The following is a 20,525-nucleotide window of genomic DNA, read 5'->3' as shown; positions in this document are numbered from 1 at the left end:
GGATGCCCCTATACCAGAATTTAATCCTCAGGGGAGCAAGGACTTTGTCTTGTTCACCACTGTGACTCCAGTACCTGTCACAGAGTACACAGTCAATAATAATGAATGGTGAAGGTGGGGCTAGAGGCGGGAAGGAGGGGCAGCTCCGAAGTGTGGAAAACAAGGAGAGAATAGGAGAGAATGGGGTGGGAGGGTTTGGAGCAGCCTGTGGGGAATAAAGGCAGAGGGTAAAAGATTCACTGAACCACAGAGTGGGCCACAGAGGCACCAGTGACTCTCTCCCCAGCAACCGTGGTGGGTGAGGATGGGGGGAACCTTAGGAGATGGGGAGAGTGAAAGTGGGAGGGGGCCAGGCTGGTGCAGAGGTGCCACCCTAATGCACAATCCACCTTCCCCCCATGCTAGGCCCCCTGGGTGATAGAGGGCAGCCGTCCTCCTGCAGGCTGGCCCACCCAGGGTGAGGTGGAGTTCAGGAATTACTCCGTGCGCTACCGGCCAGGCCTGGATCTGGTGCTGAAGGACCTGAGTCTGCACGTGTGTGGTGGCGAGAAGGTGCGCATGGGCTGGGTTTGTGCAAGGGACGTGGCTATACCCCTCGTGGGGAGTGTGGGCCTCTGGGAGAACAGATGCTCTATCCCAGTTGTCTGCTTGGCCTCTCTAGGGGAGTCCAGGAGATGTCCCCACTGACCCCTATGCCTGCCCTGACTGCCCTTCCCCACCCACTCCAGGTGGGAATCGTGGGCCGCACCGGGGCTGGCAAATCGTCCATGACCCTCTGCCTCTTCCGCGTCCTGGAGGCCTCAGAGGGTGAAATCCGCATCGACGGCCTCAACATAGCAGACATCGGACTCCATGACCTGCGCTCCCAGCTGACCATCATTCCCCAGGTATAACCCTGACATGGACTGGCCACACTGACCAGTGACCCTGGGGGGCAGACCCGACCCCTGTTCTGCAGCTTGAGGTCCAAGACTGGCTAGAGAGCCAGGCCGTAGGAGCAGAGCCACAGATCGGCCACCTGTTACGGGTCTGGAGGGGTCAGATGCGCCCTGGCCCTATCAGACCCTGCCCTGCAACCCCCTGGGCCAGCAGACAGAGCCAGGACTGCAGGGCCCCTGCAGCGCCCCACTCCAGAGACATTCTGTCGCAGCCTCCTGGTTTCTCAGCTCTGAATTACATTTCGCTTTTTCTGGCTCCTCTGGGGTTTTTTTTTTCTGCTGACCGGACATTTCGGAGTCAGATTAGTGCTCAGGTCTCTGCTTTAAGTGGAGGACATTGTGATTGGCGAAGCTGAGGTTTATCATTTCCCCACAGGCATATTGTGTCTCCTTGGCCATTGCCTCTCTCCTGGAAGGCTGGGGACAGAGTAGGAATGCTTCCACCTCAAATCCCGTTATTTTTCCCTGCCTCTGGGGCCTGTGGCTCCTCATGGGGACCAGGCTGCCTCCCTCTAAGGCCTTGTTGTATTCCCAGGAACCCATCCTGTTCTCGGGGACCCTGCGTAGGAACCTAGACCCCTTTGGCAATTACTCCGAGGAAGACCTATGGCATGCCTTGACGCTGTCCCACCTGCACACGTTTGTGAGCTCCCAGCCAGCAGGCCTGGACTTCGAGTGCTCCGAGGGAGGGGAGAATCTCAGGTAACGCTGGGAGTGGGCGGGTCAGAAACGATTCCCTGCCGAGCTAGGGACGCTGGTGCCAAATGACCCTGAGTCCAGACCAGCCATCTCTCGTCCTCCCCACGCCCACCTCAGCCTGGGTGCATGTAGGGGTTTTGTTTGTCTTGAACATACCCTGTGTGCCAAGCGTGGTGACCGTCTCACTGACTCCTCCCACAAGCTCCAGAGATGGTCCATCGTCCTGCTTGGAAAATGAGGAAACTGAGGCAGGCCCAAAGTCGCATACCTGGGAGAAGGCATGTCTGGAATTTGAACCAGGTCTGGGAGATTCCAAAGCCCTATTCAGAGTCTTTACCCTGTGGGCTTTCAATGCCACACTGGCGTGGGGTTCGTGGGGCTGTGGGCTGGACCCGCGGAGCAGGTGAAAGGAAACCTACAGTGCTTTCAGCAGGTCAAAGAGAGTTTCCAAGATGGATGCAGTCTTGCCTGTAGTTTAGGAATGGGCAATGGGAACTCTCTAGGCTCTTCTTTGCTTTCTTACAGACATAGATTTTATATGCCCAGCCTCTGGGCTGTGCCTCAAGGAGAGCCAGAAGTCTCTGCTTACTGAGTCTTAAGGCTTCAGAGTCCCACACCAGTGTTGGCTGTGTGATTTTGGGCAAGTTGCTTAACCTCTCTGTGCCTCCTTTTCGTTCACTTTAAAATGAGAATAATAACAGTCATATACATCTTTGCACCATGCTGCCCAGTAAAAATTTAATGTGAGCCATGTTATGCGTAAATAAAATATTTTCTAGTAGCCACATTAAAAAAAAAGGAAAAAGAAACAAAGTGAAATAAATTTTGATAGTGTATTTTATTTAACCCAACATATTGAAAATATTATCTTTTCAACATGTAATTGACATAAAAGTTATCAGGGTAGTTTACAGTTTTTCTTACTAAGTTTAAAATCCCACGTGTATCTTTCCATTGACAACACCCTAGTTCAGACGACACACTCGAGTGCTCCAGAGCCACAGTGGCCAGTGACCGCCATGTGGACAGAGCAGTCTTAGGGTCATCGTGATTCACAGACGGGACTTAGCCAATGTATACTCCTGAGAAATTTAGCTGTTCTTATTTATTCATATTATTCTACTTGCTCCATACCCATGGACTCTCTCCTGACCTCAAAGACAAAAACCAAAACCTTTACATTTTGCTCTGGACTTAGCAGTGCTCGAAATGCTTTGGCCCCCACTATCTCGTTTAATCTTTACGGCAGTCCTGTGGGCCAGAAATGAGGCTCCAGAGCATAGAATTATTTGCCCAAAGCTGCTCAGCTGGCAAGGGGAGGGGCAGGAACTCAGACACATGGGATGTTTTGCCCAGATCTTTTCCTGCTGCACTATAGCCACCGTGGGGTGCCCCTGCCTCCTCCCCGGGCAGCCTTGTAAGACTGAATGTGCATTTTAACGGGATTTTACCTCCACAGCTATGTTGAGGGTAGCTGGCAGACAAGCCTAAGCATCCAGATCCTGCACCCCCAGATCTGTTGTGGGGCCCATTCACCTGTTCCTGCTTGCCATCAGCACCACCCCCAGAGCTCCCCTCCATCCCATGCATACCAGGCTCTGAGACGGAAATGGGCTCCCCTCCTCCCTCACTGAGCTTGTAGCCTCTTTAAGTATAACCTGTATCCTGCACCAGTCCCACCATAAATCAGCCCTGAATTCTATCTGGCGGCTCATTCTGCTGCCAAAACCTTCATTAGTTGCGGGAATGGGCCAGGGAGAGAGCCTGGCCTTCACTCCGGCTGTGGTGACTCACCCCTTTGGGAAGGGCTGAGGTATTTGTCCTTGGGTGTGGGGGTGCTGCAGCCTCTGTGGCTGGGAACACAGCCTTGCTTTGTTCACTAGCTCTGGCTTCCAAGGTAAGAGGTTGAAGGTATGCATCCTGCCCCTCCTCTACCTCCCTAGCGACTGGACGCAGGGAGTCTCCCTGGGGTCTTTCCCTGCCCTGTCCCTTCTTGTTCCCACAGCCCTGGCCTATATTTCCCAGGGGGGCGGGAGATGACTATTTGAATTGTGTGATATTAGGCTCAGCAAGATGGCATAGTGTGTGCAAATATCCAGGAAGAGCCATTCAAGTGTGTTTTCACTAAGGTGTAAATGACAGAGGGAAGCAGAGAAAGGTCATGGAACTAGTTGAAGAGTGAGGAGGGGGACGGAAGCAGAAAAAGAGGAGGCCGAGTGCCAGAGACAGACTGGAGATTTAGTGTTGCTGAGCACTGACTCTGCCCTCGAGGCCCCTCATTCATCTTGCCGTGTCCAGGCCTGTACTCAACTCCTGTTCCAGGAGGACAGGGCTGAGGGGACATGAAAGAGCATAGACAGAAAGCCAGTCCTGGGCCATTGGGAAGGAGTGGAGACAGAAACAGTTGGGGGAGTGAGGGCGGGGGGTAGGTTGGGGCACTCAATTGGAGATGTCTGCCTTCTCCATTCTCAGTGTGGGTCAGAGGCAGCTCGTGTGCCTGGCCCGAGCCCTCCTCCGCAAGAGCCGAATCCTGATTTTGGATGAGGCCACTGCCGCCGTTGACCTGGAGACTGATGACCTCATCCAGGCTACCATCCGCACCCAGTTTGAGACCTGCACGGTGCTGACCATCGCACATCGGCTCAACACCATCATGGACTACACCAGGTGGGGCACTGGAACCCGGGCAGGAAGGGACCTGGTGGGGCCACCTGGGCCACTGGGGAGAGGCAGGCAGATGAAGGTCATCTGGACATGGGAGAGATGTGTGGCCTTGGGCAATGCGATGAACCTTTCTGAACCTCTGTCTCTCAGCATTATAGTAAACTGAGTCAATGAAATGAGATCCTGGGAAATAACAGTTCCCCCACCCCCCCAGCTTCTTACTGTAATTCTCCCTAGTACCGTTTTCTCAGAGGATCAGGGAAGGGGCCTTGCCCTCGGGATCTTAAGGCTTCTTTGGGGAGAAAGCACACTCAGCCACAAGGAAAGGCTGTGACCTATTCCCTCATTGTGCCCAATGTCAGAGTGTGGTGCTGGAGGACAAGGGGAGGGGCTGGGTGACTCAGAAGCCTCATGGAAGCCAGCTGGCGCTGGCCCAGCAGGCTGCCCCCCTTGGAGACATGGAGCCCGGAGTGAGAACCAGGAGGCAGGACATGGCCACAGATCTATGCTGAAGGAAGGTGGTGAGGGTGCGTGGACAGGCCTTCATGCACAGAACAAACACCCACAGGGCATGCAGAGGCAGGGACAGGGCCGTGGATGCGGCAGTGGGCTCATTCCTTTCTCTGAAGTGTCCCCGCACAGCCCCCAGCAGCTTAAGCACCAAGCTGAAAATGTGCTACACTCTGATCTGTAGGTTCCACCCCACCCTACTCCCCACTCACATCCAGGACGCCGCTGGAAGAAGAGAGGGGCGGGTGGGCAGGAAGTGCTTGGCTCTGGGTCCAGATAAGGGACGGGCTGGGCTGAGAGGATCTGTTTTCAGGCCTAACCAGAAATGGTTTTCACCAGCAGCCTGGAGGGGAGAAGGCTCAAACCTACCAATGGGGTGGAGTGTTATTTATTCCAGTGGGGCTGACAGAAATTAATCAAATAATCACGCAATCACACATGTAATGAAAGCATACAAGAAGGAAGCTGGGGTCTGTGGGAAGGGCGCGGGGCGGGAAAGCCAATTTACCCAGGGCAGCCAGGACACCTTCTCTTCCAGGGAAGGGAAGCCCAGTCAGGCCCTGAAGGATGAGTAGGAGTTGGGAAGTCGGGGAGGAGATGGGGTAGGGAGGGAGCTGGAAATGTCAGGCAAAGGACACAGCCCATGCAAAGCCCTGAAGTAGGAAGGCACATGAGGCTAGAGTGCAAAGGGCAAGGAGGGCAGTAGAACCAAGGTGAAGGGGAGAGAGGGGCAGGCCCAATTATGCTGTACTTCGAGGACCAGGGTAAAGCACCCCATATCCTAAATGCAATGAGGAGCCCCTGAGGGGAGGGCACAGTCTCCTGGGCTCCAGTATGTGAAGTGTTCAGGCAGTGATGTCCACAGACACACTCTGTCCCAGGCCGTGTTTTGGGCACCCCATAGGTGGGGAAACTGTGATCAATACCCTCCCGGCCAGGGGCATCTCCCCAGGCTTGGGACTCCTGCCTCACCCTGGCGGCCAGCCTGTTGGCCCTATACCAGGTGCAGCCTGTGATTAGTCAGTTGGTGGGATAGTCGAATGCCAGGCCTACTGTATGTGTGTGGGTGGGGAGAGATCGACCCATCAGCAGCAGCCAGATTTGCAGCCGAAGCCCCAGATTTCAGTGTTGGGCTTACTGCAGCCTGGCCTCCTGCTGGGTGCCTTTGTGAGTTGGCACAAAGCAGATGGAAGCACACAGGGCCCAGCGCACAGGCCGTGGCTCCCCACGCACAGTCCTGTGACCCCGGCTAGGGGAAAGGCTCATTAGGGAAGGTTTTCGGATCCCTGAGTAGCAGAGATGAATAGGAACCTTGTGTTTGATCCCAGAAACCGCCTCATCTGCCAGGAGAGCAAATGGAGCGGCTAAAATAACCAGCCTTGCAAGTGTGCACATGTGGCGTAGCGGCCACGTTGGGTGGGTTGGCTGAAGTGGGAGGGTTGGCATGTCACTGCAGGGCCTGAGAAGTATCCAGAAGGCCAGGGCTGGGCTGACAGAGACCTGACTGCTCCTTTTCTTTGGCTAGGGTCCTGGTCCTGGACAAAGGGACAGTAGCTGAATTTGATTCTCCAACCAGCCTTATTGCAGCCAGAGGCATCTTCTACGGGATGGCAAGAGACGCCGGACTTGCCTGAAACATATTCCTGGGATTTCCTACTGGCCGGGATTTCCTGTTTTTCTTCAGAAAGGGAAAGGACACCAAATATGTCTGCAGAGTGGACCTGATATCAATTGCCAGGAGCATCTGCTAGACTTTTGCCCTTTGAAGCACTTCACAGGATAACCACGCTAAATGCTTTAGATGAGGACATGAGGCCCAGGAGGTGCCTGGCATGCCCAAGGTCACAGCCGATTTGAGGCGGGGCCCAGACTATCCCAGGTCTCCTGACTCCCAGTCCCGTGTTATTTTCCCACTATGGTGCTTACAGACTTTTCATGGAATGACCTCCGTACCCCTGTATGATTCATCGTATTTTCTAATCTGAAGGGTTGTTTTGGTTTTTTTTTAAATTAAGCTTTTTCCTCCTGGAACGGAAGATTGCCAGGTCAGACTGTCCCTAGGAACCGAGGCCTGTACTCCGGAGTGCTGGCCTGAGTCCATTGAAAAGGGAGCACTGGTGAAAGGAAGGTGGCTGGTGATAGATAGCTCGTTGCAGGCTCTCTCCGACCGGTCACAGGTGCTGGGGGCAGGCCCTTTGGGAGAGGCAGGGAGGAGGGGGAGAGAGGCGGAAATGGCCTTTCATACACATCTACATGGCTGGAATTTCTGAAGACTTCAGACCCAAGAGCTTTGGACTGGAAATACTGTCTTCACAGCCAAAATGCAATGGGTTGTTGCCAGCAGTTCCTGCTCTGCTGTGCAGATACTATAAAAAGGTGAGAAATAAAGCCCCTGAAATCTGACCCGAGGCCTCCTGGGAACACTGCCGTGAACACCTCCACACTTATGTCATCCCTCAGACCTCTAAGCCTGCTTCCTTCCCCAGGGGCTGAAAAGCGCACGGTGCTTTATTTCCTTGCTCCTTTAGCGGTCTGTTCCAGATAGGTCCCCATAACCGGTGAGGCCTGCGAGTCATTCCTCTTCCTCAGTCTGGCCAAGCTGAGTGTGGGAGGGGCACAGAGCAGCCCGGGAGGCCACCCTGCCCTGATAACCCCAGGCTGGTAAAGGAGATGGGGGTTAAATTAAATTTGCTTTCTTGAGCAAGCCAGATGTTTATTTTTGCCGGCCAGTCTACCTGCACAAGACCTTCTATTTGGATTGGATCTCTTCTCTTTGTTACCTTCCTAAGTTTTCTGGTCTCCTCTCTCCTTTTCTTCAATCTTTATTCTTGGTGTGACGTGAGGGAGGTTTTTCCTTCCCCCACCCTAAATGGTTTGCTGTAGGGGTGGAGATGGCTCCTTTGATCTGGTTTGCTGTATGCCTCGGGTCAGCCCGTGCCGTGGGACCATTTGTTAAAGGTTAATCACATTTTTTTTGGCAGGCTCTTTTGGCTCAGGATGTTTTATGAGTGTATGGAAGAAGACTTCCATCCCTGTGATAAAACAAGTAGGAAAGCACAGATGCCCAAATTATTCTTCCTCTGCTCGGTGCTAAGAAAAGGTCTCCGCTATATGCTCCCTGATTTATTAGTCCAATTTGGCATGACATCTGCTTTGTGAGGCTCTAGCTGCCCTAACCCAACAGAAATGCAGATTCATTCGGCAGCATTCTCAGCTAAGGATCCAAGGGTGGGAAGCTGTTATTTCCTCTCCGGTCTTGGGAGTTTGCTTCTGAGCTGAGGCCCTGACAGGTGCTGACAGCCCAAAGGAGAGGCTCAGTTGTGTGGAGTAAATAGGATAATCAAAAAATGTGGTTGATAGAGGATGACCTCCATCTAGCTGGCCCAGCGACTCCGGGGAGATGAAGCTGATGGCTGTGAACTGAGCGGAAAGGCACCGCACAGGTATCTGTCACTGTACCACTGACGGGGCCTGAGCACCACGGCTACAGCAGGGTGGGGGCGGCTCAGGTGGGGAACAGTCCCTCCCATTCTTCCTCCAGAGCGTCTTGCCCCTGGACTGTCTGACAACTTGCACCCCCTGTGATAGGAATCCAGTGTTCTTTGGAGGCCGGCCACAATGAAAGACTATGGGCTTGGTCAGTTAATATTTAATTTTAATAATACTCGTTATATTTGAACAGTCAGCGATGCACAAAGAAAATGATCTTCAGTAAATGTTTACGCACAGTGTGAACACATGCTTTAAATATGCAGTGGAGGAGGAGGGGTGAATTCACAGTTAACAAAGCTAAAAAAAAAGTCTTTGTTATAAATTACACAAAGCATATAAAAATATTTCTCTGAATGCATAGATTTAGACTTTAAACTCACCCACAAGCAACTGCGCAGCCTCATCCTACTGCCATGTATAGGAGCCACTGGACTACAGAGGACTTGATACAGGAGAAGAGAGACCAGTGTGGGGTCCATCTCTCAGCCGAGCGCGAAGCTCCTGGCTCCTGGGGTTTCTTAAGCCCTGGAAATGCCCTGGGGTGAGTCCTCTGTAGGCCACCCCTCAGCCAGGGGCCCCCACTGCTTCTGATCTCTAACTGATCTGGATGGCCGGAAGAGTGTTAACCCTAGTGATTTAGACATGAATTAACACTAAATTGATTTCCTTCAAGATAGAAAGATAGATCTTAATGTTATCATTAAACTAACTTTTTTTCCAAAGGTAAGGGGGGAAAAAGGTTAGTATGTCTAGAAAAGCTAGCATCCGATTGGTTGGAACACGAGGGAGTTTTCTTTAAACTACTTCAGAGAAAGGGAGCAGTGAGTAACCTTCACTCCGCCACGTAGACACTGTACAAGGGCAAATCACCACCAGTAGTTGCTGGGACACAGACTAAGTCACCGAACAGAGTGCCTCCATGCAGCTGGCCTTGAAAACACCTCGACCTCAGCTCGGCATCTGGGCGGCAGCAGGAGGCCGTCATCTTAGCGCCACATTCTCTTCCCCTGACATCTTCTGCACATTCTCTCTCAAGTCGTGTTCCAATAAAATTAACACCGGAGGTTGAGTTTCTTTGGAAACTATAGGCACTATGGGGAAAAATCTTCTTAAGACAGCAGGGGTGCCCCGCAACAGCTGGCTTCAAAGCCCTGCCCTCCTGTCTGTGTGTGCTCGTCCTTATTTCTAAAGTTAAACTGTTTATTTCAGCGGGACAGCGGCTTTTCTCTTCACGTTCATGACACTGAAGGGAAGGAGAAGAATCCTTGAAAGCATTCTTTAAAGCGATTCTTATGCCACGTTCAAGAGTTTAATCAGGTGTGCATTTGTTTTTTCTAGGACAAGCCTGGCAGACTCAAAATTGACGTTGTTGGGACGGTAGTAGATTGGTAGGGATCGTGGGGAAGTCCTAAGATCAAACAATTTGTTTACAAAAGCAACAGATTTCAGAGTTGTAAAAATCCTAACAATTTCAAAATAACCTTTATCTTTGATACAAAAATAAGTATGTTAACTCCTTTAGTTCAGTCTCCCACAATAACCTCTAAAACAGCAACAGGTTCAGTCTCGAAAACGGCTTGTCATTTCTAGTGGGAAAGGGAAGTGCAGAACACGGAGAGGCAATGTTTGTGCTCTTCTCATACAAGTGAACCCGGGGATGGCAGCAGTCACTGGGGGCGGGGGGGGGGGGGGGGGGGGGGGGGCGCACAAAAAAAGTGGTTGCTCTTTCGGAAGGCATCGGAGAGCCCTCTAGTGGCCACAAAGGGGAGTTAATGCAGAGATGACTGTCTAGGTGATGGCTGGCTGGAGACAAGGGAGAAGCAGTCATGAGTGTTTACAAAGGAAAAAGTGGGGGAGGGGAAGCTCTTTTGGTTAACAGCCTATTTACAATTAGGTAATTGTATTCTTAAATACTTTGAACCTGAGTAACATTTATAAATACATTATATGAAACCTCACAGCCACAAGTCACACTGAAACCCATTTGTCCGTACCTGTGTTTCCCCAGTTTTACTCTGGAATCAGTTCACAGTTCAGGAGAGTTGTGAGCATGCAACACAGAAAAAGCGCACCCCAGTCCTTCAGGGGCACTGTCAACAAGAGTGACTAGAAACAGCCTTTGCTCGCTCTCAGCTTCTGCTTCGACAACTCTCTCAACGTGCTGCTCACAGACACTGGGCGTAGAACCCGTCAGCTTCTGCCTCTCCAGACCACATTGCTGTTCACAGCTTCGAGCAATAGGTTTATTGTGCACCAAGAGGCGTGGAAGAATGGCACCACTGCTTGGGGGTCAGGGGCTTCCTACCTTGGCAGAACAATGTTAGTGTGTACTACTCAGTGGCACCAGGGGCCCACGGGGCACCCAAGGCATTTAGATCGATGGCTTGTCCTTGGCCCAGAGGGGACGCGCACTGTCACAATACTCGGTGGTAACAGTCCCTGCTGCATCAGTAAGTGAGTTTGGAAGCTCTCCTGTTGTAGCAAGGCCTTTCAGGCAGTGTGGGTGCAGCACTTCTGAACAGAAAAGTATTTTCGCTTATTGTTAGAACCAGTTCCAGCTCTTGGAAATCTTGGAGTCGAGCAACATCTTTGTCCTGAAACAGAAATAGGCTAATCAGATTAAAAGAAGCCACTTGTCTCTATATATTTGGTATGCTCTGTTGAGGTGATACCAGTGCTTTGGCTCATTTTAAAACCTAAGCAAAAAAAAATCCCTGCGGCAGGCTGTCACTGATAGTACAGTACAGGAGAGTCCCCAGGGGCGCGAGCTGGGGTGGGACGTGGAAGCCCTTACCAGCAGCTGCTATGCGATCAGCAGACCTTGAAGGGAGAAGCAACGGAGGATCAGTTTTACTCGGCTGCTCTGAGAAGCCTATTCAGAAAATTCCCTCTGGTATCCTTCAACTTTCAAAAATGCAATGTCTACAGACCCAGTAGAGGAAAAGAAAGCTCAATGATTACATTTGGAAAACCACCCTTTCCTCCTTTTCTATTATCTATTCATTTCTTCACCTATGACTCATATAACCAAGAAGGAAACTGGGTATTTTCCAAATGCAAAAAGCAACCAACCACTCATGCTTAACTGACCTCTCCTTACCTTTCTTACCAGAGTATTGGGCAACTTTCTGATCTTCTCCACTTGATCTGGGTTAACACCCAGCTCACAGCAACTCACTCTGAGCAATTCTTGGTAGGTGAGCTCCTGTCGGTCCAGTTCGATTTCAATGAAATCGTTTTCTCGAAGAGATGGGTTTTGAATCCGTACCTTGAGTACCAGCTCTAGAAAAAATGAGGGAGACATGTTAATGAATGGTTCTGGCATAATCAGTTTATGTAACTTAAGATCTTTTCCAGAAGATGGTTATACTTAGTCATGTCTGTGCCACCCAGTGAGAAAAACTAAGTGCCATCAGTAAGATTTCCTCAAGCCCCATTCTGGCTTTGCTGGCACAGTTTTCTGCATCGTCTTCTCTACACCTAAGACTGTGTGTGGTTCACAAAGTAACAAGGTAGGTGGCGGTGGGTTGGGGAAAGGACAACAATCACAACTATACAGAGGATAGTTTATTTCTGCTGCTCAAATTAAGACGGTAAAGGCTTAAGTACGGGTTTGGGAGTTGAACTACACATAAGCAGGGGAAGGAGAAGAGGAAAGATATGGTATATGAATTACTCTAAAAAAATGTAACAATTGTGGATCTGAAGATATTTATGAAATATGGAATTCTTTGCATTAAACACAGTAAAGGGCAAAAAGCCATGAACAAAAATTGAAGTCTAATTATGATTTGAATCCAGGACACCTTAATAAGGAAGGAGTTCTGGTGTGGGGAGTAAACACCTTGCTGTACAAGAAAGTAAGGTAGTGCTTGCCCTGGCCAGGTAGCTCCGTCGGTTAGAGTGTCGACCTGATACGCCAAGGTCGAGGGTTCGATCCCAGTCAGGACACATACAAGAATCAACCAATGAATGCACAAATAAGTGGAACAACCAACCAATGTTTGTTTCTCTCTCTAAAAATCAATTTAAACACGAGAAGTAAGGTAGTGCTCCAAGAATGATGGGACATGTCCAAGGGACACAAGAACTGGCTTGGAGAAGCTCCCGCTGGGCAAGTGTGGCATAATTTGAACATCAAAATAACAATAATGAATTATAACCCAATGAATAAGAATCTACGAGTTTACACTGATAGAAATGGAGAAGGGAGAGCCCTTCTTTCCCGTAGACTACCAACTAATAAAGAACGGCAGGAAATCATATTCTACAAAAGAATTGGCCTAAACTCTTTAAAAATGTTGAGGTCCAACATGATAAAGGCTGAGGACATTTTCCAGACCAAAGGGGACTAAAACAACATGGTAACTAAAAGCTGTCGGTGATTCTGGGCAAGGGGCAGGCCTGGGGCCAGTGAAAATAGATATGAGGGGCATTGTTGGGACAGTTGACAAAACTTAAATAAGGACTATGGATTAGAGAGCAGCATTATATATTAAGGGCACGTTGCCTAAATCTGATCGTTGTGCTGTATGGAATTATGCTAGAGACTCCCCTTGCTCTCAGGAAACACACACGCACTCACACTGCTCAGGGTGAAAGGGCAAAGGTTTTAATAAATAATCTGTGAATCTGAGTAAAGAGAGCTCCTTATACTGGTCTTGCAACTTTTCTGTAAATCTGTAATTACACTCAAAATGAATAAGGAAATCCCACACCTCCCCCAAACCAGGAAGTAAGGCGCCAGACCTCTGGATATTGTCTGCACATGTGCAGAGGCTGTTTGCCGGCGAGGGGTTACCTTGCATATTAAATGGGAATGCTCCGGTGAAGAAAAACGGCTGGAATGCTGGCGCTGGTCCTGTACATGTCCCATTTTGAGACTCCATAGACACTGGTGGTTTGGACGGGACAGCAGAGAACAGTGACCGACTCTGACTCACTGGTGGCTGACAAACAGGACCTGGTTTTGTGCTTTCTGGTGTTCTGAGTATGGCAGAGGGGGCAGACACATCCCCATTCTGAACCAGTGCCAAAGAGGGGTGGTCCCGTGGAAAGGCCCCTAGCAGGGGCGGCTCCTCAGGCGGGAGCAACGGGGGAGAGCCATCTGCAGGCGGTGAGGCGGCAGGCATGGAGGGGCCCCCATTCTGCAGCGGGGCCGAATCTTCTGCCACAGGGGTGTAGATAAAAGGGAAGGCTGGGTTGGCCAGATAGTTGGGAACGAAGGGCAGTTCTGACTCCTTCTTCATCTGGGGGAGGTTGTCACCATCATCATCATCTTCCACTTTAAAAGAAGAAAACACAGAACCGTTACATAGCCCTTTAAAAATTACCGAGAAAAGGGTGTCTTGTGAAAGCGAGTGTCCTTTGGTAAGTACTTTGGTCAGTGTTTGGTGCCTCTTCAAGCCAGAAGAAAAAGAATATTTCATCGGGTTTATGATTACCGTTTTTATCATCTTAAATTTTACAGATTAAAAAAATGAAACCTTGCAATGCCTACCTTTCCGGAAACAACACAGAATTACTGTCGTAGCATAAGTCTTTGCTTTCAGAAACAGACTGCTTGTTTGAATGGCACCGAGAATGCAGCCAATACCTCAAGTCTTAAATCAGTTTGACAAAATCCAAAGCTGCCCCCACACACGGACTCACCTCCCATTATCTTTCTGATGTCTCTCCTCGATGTCAGCTGGGCTGGCATTTCTCCTTTTGTGGTAAGGATCTCCTTGTCAGCTCCAGATTTTAACAGGTAAGAGACCACCTGGCCATGATTGCGTTTACACGCCCAGTGTAAACAGGTCCTGTCCCACAGGAAAGGGGGGAAAGGGTGATGCACAAAGAGGAGAGGTGACTTGGGATTTCAAAGTCTACACGTTAGTGAATGAATGTATGTGAGAGTTCAGCTAGAACTGGGAAACCAGGCTGGTAATCTCAGCTTTTTTCTTTTCAGAAAGCAGATGATCGAAATATTTAGTATGCTTAAAATTTATTTTTAAATTTCATTTCTGCCCCTCGGGAGAAACTAATTTGTCCTGGGAGCTGGGAACTTCAGTGGTCTCCAGGAAGCTGACAGGCTGGCGGGCTGGCTGGCTAACTCTGATGGTATTGCTGAGTGTTAGTCTGTCAGCTGCTCATTCGATTGTCCCAATCTCCTTAAAATATTTCCTGATAGTGCCACGTGCCTCTTTCAGAGACCATGACGCTTGCTTCATGTGCACCAGTTCCTTCAAGATTGAACATTATCGGGCAAATAACCATCTCTTATCCACAAGTTTGCTCTGACACTACATTATTACTACTACAGAAGGTATGACTGTCTCAGTCTCAGTAGCTTACTCCCTTTTCCTCTTTTTCGTTCCTTCACACTCACAAAAAAAGGGTTTCCAAAGTTCCATTTTTGAAAAAGTTGGCTTCTCGTTCTCTCCAGAAGGCTACACACACACCTTCATCTGCTTAGATGTAGGGCACTGCACAGACCTTAATTTCTAAGGCGTTTTAAAAATGTACATCAACAACCAAAATTTCAAGAACTCTTCTACCATACTAGACTCATTCAAGTAAAACTCATTATTCAGGAGTGTATGCATAGGGGCTATGCATGCACTAAGGGCAATTATTTTAACACTGGCTAGAAATATAATTAGCATGCCAGCAAAAACTCCGTCTTAATAAATGAAAGGATTCAGAGCTACTACATGCATCCCCGGTTGCCAAAGCTGAATGATACTGTGGAAGGAAAACACTTTTTCCCACCTCTGTTTTGAAATGTCCTCCTTCACCAATTCTAATTGAACTGAGATACATATCTTCAGAGCTTATAGCCAAATACAAATATGGCAAAGAATAGAAATGTATGTTCCATAGTGAGGATTAGGCCACTCACCTGGGAAATGTAATACCTAGAAAGGTCATTTGGTTTCAGGAAAAAGCTGATTTTACCCTGGGTACCCTAACATTTATGACTTACAGAAAGCTAGCTTGTCTGGCTGGCTGAGAGCAGTCCCACTGATGTTTCAGAGTGACATTCCACCAAATTATTCATTAGAATTAGATTATTCAGGTGTCTTTACGGTGCACTCTATGACAAAATGACTGCCTATTTGGGAAAAATAAGGGAAGAGTCTTGATCTGGACTTCTACAGCACAAGCTCCATGAAGACAAGGAAGTAATCTGCTTGGACAAGAAGGGCTTAATTAATATTCGCTGAATGGATGAACCAAGAACAAGGCAGATGTCGCTAGGAGTAGAAAGATCCCAGGCATACTTGATTCTGGGCAAACTGCAACCAAGAGTGTGATTGTGTGTGGATTTTTGTAGCATAGGCTTGAAAAGTAAATCATTGAAATAACCTGGGAAGTATTTCACACCAGAGGCCCTGGGCATCACTCATCAGTGCTGAAATAGTGGTTACTGAGCAACTAAGAACCAAAAGCAATAACCACCTTGCTTTTCTATGCTAGAGAGTAAGTTTTTCAAGGGTAATCTTCCTACCGCATTAGCCAGCACACTGCTTATAAAATAAACAGATAAGATGCTTTACATGCTGGACATTGGTCTCAGAGCAACACATATTAACTTATTTAATCTTCTAAACAACTCGAGTTAAGTACTGTTATCAGTGTTCCCTCCATTTCACAGATGAAGAAACTGAGGCAGTCAGCAAACAAATAGATAAAAACAAACAGTATGCTTGGTGGTTATGGAGTGTTAAGTGTTATGGGGACAAAAGCAAGGAGAGAAATTAGGGGATTCCAGAAGCAGAGAACATGGTGTAATTTATTTTTATTTTATTTCCTTGTGATGTCTCTTCCCCCCCCCAGGATATACAGTGGTGCAATTTTAAATTGAGGTCCAGGGAAAGGCTCACCCCGGTGACATCTAAGCTAAGACTTGAAGGAGGTAAGAGAGCAAAAGCATTTTAGATTGAAGGAAGAGAAACCGCAAAGGCCTTGAATCGGAGTTGTGCCTGATGTTTCAGGAAAAGCAGGGAGGCCAGGGGAGCAGAATGAAGAAAGCAAGGGGGTGAATCCAGAGATGAGGTATAGAGGTCAGGAGAGAGGATCAGGGGACAGGAGTGGAAACTGTGGGCTTTTATTCAGTGTGAGATGGGAGCCATTAAGGGGTTCTGAGCAGAGTGAAATGATCCAAAGTACGTTTTAAGTTAGGATCCCTCTGGCTGCTGCGCTGAAGAAAGACCATCGGGTACTAGGGCGGAAGCAAGGAGACCAGTCAGGAGGCCACTGCAATGACCCAGGTGACGGCCTGATGGCGGCTCTGCACCAGAGGTGTGGTGGTGGAGCCGGTGAGCAGGGGTCAGGTTCTGACAGGAGCTAGGGAGGACCTGGCAGAATTAGCCTGATGGCTGGGGGTGGGGTGCGAGGGTGGCCCGTGCATGGGTCCTGGCTGGGGCACCTCAGATGCTGCAATGAGGAGGGCACCAAGGAGAGGGCCTGGGGCAGTCAGGGGTGACAGAAGACTATCCTTTGACATGTTGAATTCGTGGTGCCTATCAGATATCTGTCCCACTAAATCTGAGAAGCTCTTCAGGTTAACTGAGCACTGTCAAAAAACCAAATTCAAGAGTAAATCTGAAGATCTAATTGGCTTTATTAATTCATGAATCGGGCACCATATCCCATCTAGCAAACAGAAGGGAGCTCCGAGAAGTTGTACGGAATGGAAGGTTTTTGTAGGCAGAAACTGGCCAGGACAAGGAAATTATTAGCATAAGGCAAGAAAGGATCTTTTTTTCCTTTTTTTTTCAGGCAGTGCACTTTTCTTTGGGGCAGCAGGAGTCTTATTAGGTAGATAACCTCACTAGCGTTGATCAGGAAATTCCTGCTCTGATTGGTTTAAACTACATTTCTGGGAGAGGCCGAAAATGCAATAAAGTCTTGGTTTGCTGTACTTGGGGCCTCGGTCCTGTAGTTCCTTTTTTTAACAGCACCCGTTATGTGGTGGCATTGCAGTTAGGAAAGGGGTCCGGAGTCCGATGCTGGGTTCACTTCCCAGCTCCACTAGTTATTGTAAATTCTATGACCTTGGGGAAATTACTTAATCTTTCTGCGTCTCAGTTTCCTCATCTCTAAAATGGAGAGAATAATAAAATCCATGTCTCTGAGTAGTTGTGAATACGTGTAAAGCGCTTAGAACCTCGTTTGTGCTACCGAACAAGCTCAGTAAATGTTAGCTATTTATATTATGCTTCATCTCATTAAATGCTCACAACACTCTTCTGAAAGAATTGGAAAATGAAGTGACTCCGGGAAGTTCCACTAAGCAGGAATGGAGAAGAACCTGCAAGAAAAGACCAGGCTCATTCATCTACCCAATACTGCCACCCAGTGCCAGAACAGCGATTCACAGCTCGTGAACCACCCAACAACGCTCAAAAAAGAAACACGCTGAACTGCAAACTTGTTTGCAAACACTTTTAAACAAAACAGCAGTATCTTCTGTTTTCTGGCTTTTCTCAAGTGCTACTCAGGCTTTTTTTCTTTTAGAGTAAGAAGAGAGAGAGAAGTGTGAGGAGTCAGAAAACCGTGGTTCTGGTCCTGGCTATCATATTAATAGCTGTGTGACCGAGGGCAAGTTATTCTCTGGAGTTGAAATCATCTGCAATGTCCCTTTCCGTTCCAAATGTATGATTGTACTTAAAAAATAAAACGCTTGCAAACTCACTTTAAGTCTATGCTAGCAAAATAAATGTAGATGCGAAGAGGGCGGAATAATACTACATCCAGTAGCTTAACGCTAAAATCTTGACCACCAACACATCTTAGAATGAGAATCCTTATTTAATTGGGGAGGACTCAATGGCAGGTAGTCAAAATTTTATTCTCTATTTGAAACTGTAACAGGAAAACAAAGCAAAACTCTCTATAGCATAAACGAATGCGTCTTCCCTCAACAGGCTGCTGGAGGCAGCAGCAACCGCTGCTGCAGAGAGACCATAGAGAAGCAGAATAGTGATGCAAGTGATTTTTTTTCTGATCTTGAGAAAAGAAATCGTGCTAGTTTATAAGATTCACATTTGCTCAGTTGCTTATGCTTTTTGCTCTACAGATGTGTTGTTCTTCATAAGCACCTATGGCAAAATAATTCAACACTTGAACTGGGGTGAGCTCCAAATGAGCGAGAGAACCAAAGCCAGCACCGTTCGGGCCAAGTTAGCCAGGGGATGCAGAGGCGGCGGGGGCACCAGGGGTCAGGTGGGCGCTGCCCGGGGAAGCGCACGTGGACCAGGATTTAGGCAGGTCTCGCGCCAGATTACACCAGGCTGGGGGGGCCTGGACTACCCTCAAGAGCGCACAACCTTGGAGGCCCCAGGCGCCAGGCCACGCCTTAGCTGGCGTCGCCGAGGTCACGGGCGACCGCCCCACGCTCGGGCCGGCTTCTCTGACCCTGGTCTTCCCCCGCACCCCACTTACCAGCCGTTGACCTCATTTTGGGAGTTCACATCCACCCCGCTCTCCACCAGTTTCTGCACCTCCCGAATGTCCCCCAAGGCCGCAGCCTCCCGCAGCCTCTCTTGCTGCTCCTTCTGCTGTAGGAGAGCGCTCATCTTCCCCTCGGCCCCAGGCACCCGCCCGCGCCACCCCGGGCCTGTCAGCGCCGCCGACGCCGCGGCCCGCTCCGGGCCATGGGGATGGAGCGCGGGGCTCGCCCGCCCTGCTCACGCCGCCGCCCGCGCCTGGCCCGGGCTTCGGCTCCCTCCCGCCGGCCGCCCGCCGCTGCCCTGTTGCTGCCCGGCCCGCAGGCCCAAGCCACCTCCCTGGCCGCGCCTCCCGCAGGCCGGCTCCGGGGGACCCTATTCAGAGTGACAACCCTGACCCAGATATTTTCCGTTCCTACCCTCGGTCCCGGCGCCCGGGCCGGCTGTTTATGTAACTGCTGCACAATACGATCCGCCGTGATTCATGGACTATTTTTAGACCTCCCCATCCCACAGCTTCAAGGGAGGACAGACACATGGAAAGAAAAGAAAGCATATCTGAGAGCCAGAAAAGCCTCTGGCGCAGGCTGTTTACCAGGCATTAGAAATAATTGGTGGGGTTTTTTTTTCCTTCCAGTTCATTTGGCTCTTTTTCCTTATCTGAGCCAGTTTTTGCCCAGCAGGATGGGGAAATGAGCTGAAAACGATCCTACTACTATATGCCCGTTATTGCAGAGATAGATTACACTGGCCTTTTTCTTTTGACAGGGCCTGGGACCATTCAGTTCGAATATTTATTTCTATAGCCGTTGTTTTACATCTCATTTCTTCTAACAGGGATTTCTTCTAACTTGGCTTTCAGGGGAAATATTATTATTGTGCCTAGAGTCTTTACGCTGTAATTTATTACTGCTTATAAATCAAAATTAATTACTCTTCATGAAGGTCATGTAAAGAAAAAAGAAAGAACACCGAAGTGGCTTTGTGGAGCTGTCCCGGTCCTGACGGTAGGATCTCCAGGGGGAGCAATGGTGTGGATGCAAACACCATTTCGCCTCTCTGCCTAGTCAGTCTAGTAAGGTTCAGAGTCTGGTTGGCACTGAAAAAAAGAAAATACTGTTTTGCTGAGCTCAGGTGCCTCTGAGAGATTTTCCAATGTGGCACGGAATGGAACTTGCAGATGGGGTCAGGAGGATTAAGGAAATAAATAACCCTGCAGTGAAAAGGAGGAAGGCCTGAACAAAGAGAGGAGATGAAATAGGAAGGGACAAATCTAGGCCTGGAGTTTTCATTTCCCTCTCTTGGGGCTGCCCAGGTCCTGCAGAGCAAGCGTTTTTCTTGCTACTGTTGAAAAAAACCAACATATCTGTTTATTATGATTGAGTAATCCACATAGTACACAGTGCACACCAGGTGGTGCCGAATATAAACTTACTGCAGACTTAAATTGACCCCCTGGGCAAATTGGAATTCTGAGCTTACGGTTTTATTTGTCCCTCAATTTAAATATTAATTCTCAGACCCAGCATGGTAATTCATGTGCATGAGACTGAAATTGGGTCCTTTAACACAATTTGAATGATGTGGAGGTAGGTAGTAGCCTCTTTAAAAAAAAGAAAAAAGCAGTGTTAAAATATTGGCAGTGACTGCACTCAAAAGCCTGTGAGTTCTTGTTATAAGAATTTGTTTGTCAAATTTCCCTTCCTTAAAAGGCTTATAGAATGTGCCCTCCAATAACTCTTGAATCAGTGAGTATTACCATGTTCTTAAACTCATCCTCTACTTA

The 20,525-nt window shown here is 48.9% G+C and overlaps 2 protein-coding genes across 8 annotated transcripts in view; one reads left to right on the top strand and one right to left on the bottom strand.

Moving 5' to 3' along the window:
- Nucleotides 1–8,325, top strand: part of ABCC3 (ATP binding cassette subfamily C member 3) — a 46,660-nt gene extending 38,335 nt beyond the window's left edge. For 2 of the 6 annotated variants that reach the window (XM_053910798.2, XM_053910799.2), the window contains 5 exons: nucleotides 406–552; nucleotides 729–887; nucleotides 1,474–1,640; nucleotides 4,110–4,304; nucleotides 6,337–8,325. In XM_053910798.2, the coding sequence (XP_053766773.1) occupies nucleotides 406–552; nucleotides 729–887; nucleotides 1,474–1,640; nucleotides 4,110–4,304; nucleotides 6,337–6,445 (777 nt within the window). In that variant the 3' untranslated portion in view covers nucleotides 6,446–8,325. Of the gene's footprint in view, nucleotides 1–405; nucleotides 553–728; nucleotides 888–1,473; nucleotides 1,641–4,109; nucleotides 4,305–6,336 lie in introns of those variants that run through there. The other 4 variants (XR_008425102.2, XM_053910801.2, XM_053910802.2 and 1 more) reach the window with 4 other exon arrangements.
- Nucleotides 8,326–9,981: 1,656 nt separating this feature from the next.
- ANKRD40 (ankyrin repeat domain 40) lies at nucleotides 9,982–19,110 on the bottom strand. Of its 2 annotated transcripts, XR_006652999.3 has the most exons (6): nucleotides 18,735–19,110; nucleotides 13,956–14,104; nucleotides 13,105–13,587; nucleotides 11,404–11,585; nucleotides 11,098–11,225; nucleotides 10,797–10,897 (listed from the first exon to the last, which is right to left on the bottom strand). XR_006652999.3 is itself a non-coding variant. In XM_024573241.4 (5 exons), the coding sequence occupies exons 1-5, from the start codon at nucleotides 18,866–18,868 to the stop codon at nucleotides 10,751–10,753; spliced, it is 1,095 nt and encodes a 364-aa protein (XP_024429009.2). In that variant the 5' UTR covers nucleotides 18,869–19,110; the 3' UTR covers nucleotides 9,982–10,750. The 2 variants fall into 2 exon arrangements, 1 of the variants encoding a protein (XP_024429009.2); XM_024573241.4 differs by lacking the exon at nucleotides 11,098–11,225 and having other exon boundaries at nucleotides 9,982–10,897.
- Between the last annotated feature and the right edge of the window lie 1,415 nt (nucleotides 19,111–20,525).

This window comes from Desmodus rotundus, chromosome 9 (genome assembly GCF_022682495.2).
Source record: "Desmodus rotundus isolate HL8 chromosome 9, HLdesRot8A.1, whole genome shotgun sequence".
NCBI lineage: Eukaryota > Metazoa > Chordata > Mammalia > Chiroptera > Phyllostomidae > Desmodus > Desmodus rotundus.
This window is presented reverse-complemented; position numbering and strand designations above follow the sequence as displayed.